The sequence below is a fragment of the Crocodylus porosus genome, unplaced genomic scaffold, assembly GCF_001723895.1.
Source record: "Crocodylus porosus isolate Cpor-Errol unplaced genomic scaffold, CroPor_comp1, whole genome shotgun sequence".
NCBI lineage: Eukaryota > Metazoa > Chordata > Crocodylia > Crocodylidae > Crocodylus > Crocodylus porosus.
Window position 1 is genome coordinate 22,666,410 of NW_017728910.1, and position 6,926 is coordinate 22,673,335.

Sequence of the window (6,926 nt, forward strand, 5' to 3'; positions counted from 1 at the left end):
CCTTCCTCCACAGCTCCAGGAGCAGCTCCCTGCCCCATGGAAGAGGTCTGCTTGCAGAGGCCAAGGGTGGGGCTGGGGCATAGGCAGCTCGGGGTGAGTTGGGGGGGGCAGCGGGGGACTCTGGAAGACAGAGAGACATACAGAGCAGCGACACCAGCAGCTCTGGGGCCTTGCACCCACCCCTGCACGCCCTCTGTCCCCGCGGGAAGGTCTCTGCAGGCCTGGCAGGGGCAGCATCAGCGGGACATGAGGGGGTGCCAGGAGGACTTTGCCCTGGGGGGGCTGGCTCCCATGGGCTGTGCCACTGCGGGGCTGCAGGGCGGGGGCACCTCACCGAAGCAGGAGTTGCAGATCTTCGGGCAGTGCCTCTTCATGAAGGCTGGCGGGCGCGCGCAGAACCCCAGGCGGGCCCAGGCCTCGCACCGCTGCGTCTCATCCACGCAGCCTGCGGGGTTGCAGAAGGGGTTGGCCAGTGCCCGTGCGAGGCCTCGCAGGCAGCGCCTGGGGGAAGCCACCTTCTGCCCCCCAGGACCACGGCTGCTGGGCGCTCCCCACTTCCAGCAGCGTCAGGGCAGAGCTGCCCAAGACACGGCTCCCATCCCATCCCCAGCACGCGCTTCACCCCTTTCCCCTGGGCAGCCCTTGTTTGCCTCCCCCCGACCCAGCGCTGACATGCTCACTGGTGCTAAGGAGCAGAGCCAGGCCCATGCTCTTCCAGCCAGGGTAACAGCACAGCAGCACTGGGTCCCCGGCGTGTGGCTGGACGCAAGCAGCCCCCAGAGCTGAGTGGTCCCCTCTCCCGATGCCAAACAGCCCGTGTGGTCACTCCGGTGCTTCCCCTGTACCGTACAGTCGCTGCACGGCCCAGACGTCGTCCTGGCTGATGCGCCTTGTCCGGCTGTAGGTGGCATTTGGGCGCATGAGGGCATGGAAATCTTGGGAATGCCACAGGCCCAGGGCATGGCCAATCTCATGAGCAGCCACCTGGACTAGGTTGTTCATCCAGACCCCTGCCAAGCACAGGCATGCCAGGGACCTTGCCTGGCTGTTTTCCCACCCTCCCGTACCGGGGGCCCTTTCATCCACCCCTGGGCATCTGGGGGCATGACTCCCTCCTTCCACGTGCACACAGTCCCTTTCCTGCTCCTGGGGAGATGGGTTTAGCCCTGGGCATTCGCCCTGCAGCCCGATGGGATCTGGGAATCTGACGTACATGGAACATGCTCCAACACAGCCCACCGCTGACAGCCCCCTGCCCTTGCCAGGCAGCTGCTGAGGCCTGCAGAGGGGCAGAATGGGCCCACGGGGGCACTGGCAGCAGCATGAAGATGACAGCCAGTGCGCTGGCAGGGCTGGGGCAATGCACTTAAATGGGTCCACCTGCATGGCTGCTATACAAAGGATGCCCACGTACGTCTCGTGCAGGGCACCATCCCACGAGCATGGAGGCCTCGAGTGCAGGGGGAGCTTGCCAGGTGATGCGCTTGGACCCTCCGTGCCAAGGGCAGGTGCGGTCACTGCCCAGTCGCAGTCGGAGCCGTGGGGCAGGAGCGCGGGGGCTGCATTTTCACCCCTCACGTCTGTGTGTGGCTTGCAGGCTACCAGTTGGATGGCCTCGCGCTCAAGCAGTGGGGGCCGAGCTTTTTAGGCAGGCAGGCCACAAGGTAAGCCCCACATCCTACCCCAGTGCCACACCAGTCTCCTTCCCCTGCCTGCTCTGCTTTCTGCTCCCTGCCCCTACGTGGGAGCAGCAGCCCTGCTGGGGAACCACGGGCTGAAGGGGGGGCTGCTCACACCAGGGGAGGGGAAGGCAGGCAGGTGTGGTCCCTCTGGCAGGGTGCAGAGGGGGTCCAAGAGCTGAGCCCTTGCTGGTGCCTGGCCACCCTGGGGTGCCACCTACCTTGTTTCCAGCTGAAGCGCGAGCGGCCCAGGATCCAGAACTCATGGTTGTCGAAGTGGCTCTCCCCGCGGGGTGGCAGGAAGGCATGGGCCAGCTCCCCCTTCAGCCCGTCAAAGCAGCGGTGCAGCAGCGAGGACCAGCAGTCCGTGTGGTTGAAGGTGTAGAAACCTGCCTGAGCAACCAGAGGGATGCGAGGCCGACGGGGCACAGTCCCTCGACCGAGTCTGCTGGGCTGGGGCACCCTGCTCCCAGGGGTGCCGAGCTCAGGGCTTGTGCCAGGGGCAGGGCAGGGCAGGGCCCCAGCTCGCCGAGACAGGCCTCCAGCCCGTGAAAGCCCGTTGCCTGCGTCCAGAGGGCTTGAGATGCTGCTGGATGCTCTGCTGAGGCTCAGCTGGTCCTGGCAAAGGAGCTCAAAGCTCCCATGCTCCTTATCCTGCTGCAGGGTGGGCATGGTGTCACAGCGCTTGAGGTCGAGCGCCCCGCAGCGATGGGTGGGAGACGGGCTGTGGGGTGGAAGGGCGTGGGACGGCCAGGGCAGCCCAGTCCCTCGCAGCGCACGGGCCGTCCCTACCGATGGGGATGTCGGCGGGCTGCACGGGGGGCGGGCGCCGGAAGCGGAGGGGCGAGACGTCGCTCCACACGCAGAAGGCGGCAGCGATGGCTGTCTCCGTGTCGCCCCTGTTCAGTGTGCTGAGGAAGCGCGTGATCCTGCCGGGCCAGGGACGTGGGGGGCGTCAGCCGACACCACTGCCTCTCCCACCGCCTGCAGGGGCGGGTCCTGGGCTCTGCCAGCTGTCCAGGCCGGGGTCCCAGCTGCCCGGGCCGCGCCAACAGCTTTCACACGGCTGCAGGCCCTGACTGTCTCCCTTGATCTCAGCACCCAGCCCCTGGTGCCCACTGAAAGGCAGCAGCTGCCCTCAGGGCCCCATTTTCCATCTCTACCCACCTATCCCCATGGGGCAGGGGCTTGCCATGGGGTTGAGCTGCTTGGCGTTAGGGGTCAGGGAGGCGCTGGTGCTGGGTGATGGCAGGGCCCGTTCCCCGCACCGTGCTGGGCCCTGGCCTGGAGCTCTGTGCTCAGGGCATCTGCGTGGGCGTCACCGTGCTGAGCCCAGGACCTCAGGGAACGAGTCACCCTCTCAGGGACAGGCTGGGGTGGAGGGATCAGGAGCCTGGGAGACGCAGCAGGGCTGCGGGGCAGTGGCGCAGGGACGCTGTAGAGGAGAGCAAGCAGGGCCAGAGGCAGGGGGTCTGCCCCAGCCGCAGGCACTGACCCAGGCTGCCCTGGGAGCGCAGGGCCCCCACGCACTCACCGATAGGTCAAGTTAACATGGTCCCACTTGTGGCCCAGTGGGTTGATGGCGTAGCACCTCCTCCTGGCCACGTCTCTGTTGCCTCCGTGGGCTGCAGTGGGGCCTGAAGCAGGCGCTGCGCCAGCCTGCAGGCAAAGGAGCCGCTGAGTGCTGCCCTGCACCGCTGCCGCCCCCAGCCTACACCCGGCCTGCCCCCTGCCTCCACCCAGGGCCCCCTGCACCACATGGCCCAAAGCTGTAGCCTGCCCACCCCCAGGGGCACCACCAGCAAGGGCTGCTCCATGGCACGGACTCCCACCGGCTCAGGCAGGCAGCACTCTGGCTGGAAGGTCTAAGTGCTCCCCGTTCAGCGTGGGGGTCCCTGCCCCAGCCCTTCACCTCCTAGGTTTCCCCTTTCCCAAGCAAGGGGGCAAGCCCATGGGGTCCCCAAGGAGCAAGAGGACCTCAGGGGCAGGGGCACAGGGTCTCCACTCACCCCTGGGTCCCAGCCAGATGTTTGCAGGATCCACAGAGCAGCTGGCAGCAGGAGGAGGAGGAGGGAGAGCAGAGCAACTGCTGCCTGCAGGCCCCCACTCCATGGCTGGCTGGGGACAGGAGGTCCCAGGGACATGGCCTGGCTCAGCTCTGCCCTCCCAAGTACAGCTGATCCCCAACAGTCCTGCGCCGGGGGCCTCCCAGACCTGCCCCACATGAGCGCACGTCTGCCTGGAGCGCCAGGCAGCCCCAGCCCTGCTAGACTGGATCCATCTGCGTGGGATGGGAAGTCGTGCTCTGCTCCGCTCCCAGATTCTCACCCACACCCCAGCCCCAGCCCCAGCCCCTTCCTGGCAGTGCAGGGTGCGAACAACTCACTTCACAGGACTGAGCACTGACACTCCACTGGGGGTCCTGGATCTGGCCTCTGAATCTTTTGCTGGGCCCCCGTCACCTCGTGCGAGGGAGGAGGGTCCTGGCCAGGGCCAGGGCTGTGGGCCTGCATGTGGGAACCCTGTCCCCCAAAGAGGCCAGGGCTGGATACCGCCCCCCAGCCCCAGTCCCGTAGCCCTGCGGCCCCAAGGGCCGGGACTCAGGGGGCTCCTGGATGCCCCTAGAAACAGGCTGAGCTAATCTCACTGCCACGCACAGGGGAGGGCTGAGGCTAACCTTGCCGGAAACATGGCGGAAAGGGGACAAAAATGTTCCCCCTTGGAAAGCCACCAGGGCTGGGAGGACTGTCCACGGGCAGGAAACAGAGCGGAGGTGGTGTTGCCCTGCTGCCCAGTGCCACAGGCCCAGATGGCATGGGGCCAAGCACAGCACAGGAGCAATTTGCTTTGGATGCAGACACTCAAGTGCTACTTTCTACCAGCCTCACTTCAGGCTTGCCTTCCAGGCACACATGCTCCCCTCCTAGCAGAGAATAAAGGCCCTTGTGTGCTTCGTGCCCAGGCTCTGGTGCAGGGCGCAGCAAACAATAACCCAATTTTCTAGCCCGTTAGAACATCGGCTCCCGCAAGACACGACGCTGTTGCCGAGGCAGGGCGGCTGGCAGAGCCCACGAGGATCCCATTTCAGCACGTGGCTTTGTGATGTAGCAGCAGGCTCCCCTCCTTTGTTCTGCATAAGGACAGCCATGTGTCGGGGTGAGGGGGAAACCTTGGAGCCACGTGTTACATGCACCCTCCTTTCCCAGCCTTCCTCTGCCTGGCTGGGCTCCGTGCCTGATGCAGGGAGCTCCATGCAGACATCTCTTCCTGGGACAGGGCACAGGGTGCGGCAGGCCCAGAGCCTGGGAGCACCCAGCTGCAAGTACTCACATAGCACCACCGCTTACCCATCACAGGTGGGGGGCACTGGGCTTAGACCTCACTTCAGCAGAGGGGGACCTAGACCCAGCTGTGCTACTCCCAGAGACAAAGTGGGGCTGGTAACAACCCTGTCCTTGCAGAGCACCTGGTTAGCAAGTAGGGCTGACATGCAGCTACTACACTTCAGGAACTTCCAGCCAGAAGTGAGGCTCACACAGGCTAGGCAGAGCAGTGCAGTGGCAAGGAGCCATCCAGGACACAAGCTCTAGTGCTTGGCAAAAGCAAGGCTACCATGAGCTATTACGCTGGCACCCGCTGCTGCAGGGGTGAGCAGAGGTGCTTGCCTGAGCCTGTCCAGTGGAGAACTTCACCCATGCCCGCCTCTGGGAACATGGGTCACAGGCGGCAGCCTCACTTCACTGGAGCAGAGGCACCCAGACCCAGATCCAAAGTCTACACAACCAGGGGTCTGTGCCTCTGGTCCTGGGCAAGGGGAAGCCACAAAGTCCCAGAGAAGTTGCCTACAGGCACCAGGGCAGAGACCAGTATCTTGTGGCAGGGCTCCCTACTGCAGCCAAGTCAGGGAAGCTAGCGGCCAAGTGAGCAGTGCTGCTGCAGCCGGAGGAGCTGCTCCTGCCCCTTCCATTTCACCCACCAGCTTCCCTTCCTCGGTGATTGGAAGACCCCAGCCCCAGCTCCTCCGCAGCCCAGGGACAGCAGCACAAGCAGCCATATCCATTCTACATACTTTATTAGGTCTAGAACCGGACAAAAATCACAAACTGTACGAAATGGAGACCACACTATCAGAAGCAGAGGATTGTGGGTAGCAGCAGCATTCCTATGGGCCCAGAAGCATCAGTAGAAGTGTGGAGAGTGGCGGCTGGGGCAGGGGCTCGAGCTCTTACTGGCCATTTCCATTGCAGACTGGAGGACGGACCCCATCATTCCCATCCCGGAGAGTTAGGCTGCCCCACACCCTGGTGCCGTGCAGTGACGGGACAGCTTCTGGCTTGAGCGAGCCAGCAGGTGAGGGACATGGAGGGGTGGGAAAGTGCTCCAAAAGGACCTGGCATGGGCTTTGAAATGCTGCGCCACCCACATACACACCAGCAAGGGGGCAAACCCTCATGCTGTTTGGTCACAAACCTCCCTGCAGCAGGACTCGTTACTGAAGACTTTGCAAGAAACAAAAGGTGGCCAGGCCCAAAAGCCCAGCACCCCCTTTGGCGCCTCAGAGCATATAGCAACACCTACCACAACAGCAATAGCTAGTACAGAGCCAGGTTAGCGTCAACTCAGATTTGTCCAGTCTATGGTTTTTCAGGCCTATTCTACGAGTACATATGCACAAGAACTTCAAAAATACTAGGATAAGATGCAAGTAGTGAGACACCAACAGAAGAGGGAGTTTAATGGTGGATGTTCCCTAGAAAGATCACGAGGGATGTGGTTAGACTAGCCCTTCCCTGCCCTGGGACAGAAAGCAGGAGGTTGACGACGCTCCTCCTGTCCATGGCTGGGTTCTGAACTTCGGCTGTGACAGGTCACAGGCGGATGAGTCCGTTCCCAAGAGGAGCCACGGGCATCTGTCAATCCATGTGCAGAGGGGGCCAGATGGATGTTCTCTGAACGTACTTGGAGACTGAGGAGACTGGGGGGTTGGCTGGGGAGAGAGGGAGCCCGCCAGCCTCTCGGGGCTAGCATCTGGTCTCATAGATCCCGCTCCTGCCAATGTATCTCACCCATTTTATCACATCGTGGTCACTGTAGTTCAGCTTTGGCTCAAAGACTTTCAGGTAACGCACCTTCAGCCCAGAAGGTGCGAACGGGACCTGTGCAAAAGAACAAAGCAACAAAGGTTGAGCCAGGCTGACAGGAACTGCAGGAACACAGACCAGGAGAACCACTGCTCAGGCCCACATC

General features: G+C 63.2%; 2 protein-coding genes across 5 annotated transcripts in view; both read right to left on the minus strand.

Annotated features, from left to right (window-relative positions):
- LOC109308280 (matrix metalloproteinase-23-like) overlaps positions 1-3,904 on the minus strand; it is a 5,213-nt gene extending 1,309 nt beyond the window's left edge. Inside the window, exons 1-7 of the mRNA XM_019532525.1 lie at positions 3,689-3,904; positions 3,214-3,338; positions 2,472-2,608; positions 1,901-2,068; positions 846-1,010; positions 335-445; positions 76-120 (exon numbers count right to left, since the gene is read on the minus strand). Of these exons, the coding sequence (XP_019388070.1) occupies positions 76-120; positions 335-445; positions 846-1,010; positions 1,901-2,068; positions 2,472-2,608; positions 3,214-3,338; positions 3,689-3,904 (967 nt within the window). The remainder of the gene's footprint in view (positions 1-75; positions 121-334; positions 446-845; positions 1,011-1,900; positions 2,069-2,471; positions 2,609-3,213; positions 3,339-3,688) is intronic.
- A 1,830-nt stretch (positions 3,905-5,734) lies between these two features.
- Positions 5,735-6,926, minus strand: part of AP2M1 (adaptor related protein complex 2 mu 1 subunit) — a 31,071-nt gene continuing 29,879 nt past the window's right edge. For all 4 annotated transcript variants that reach the window (XM_019532834.1, XM_019532833.1, XM_019532836.1 and 1 more), the window contains one exon: positions 5,735-6,835. In XM_019532834.1, the coding sequence (XP_019388379.1) occupies positions 6,701-6,835 (135 nt within the window). In that variant the 3' untranslated portion in view covers positions 5,735-6,700. The remainder of the gene's footprint in view (positions 6,836-6,926) is intronic.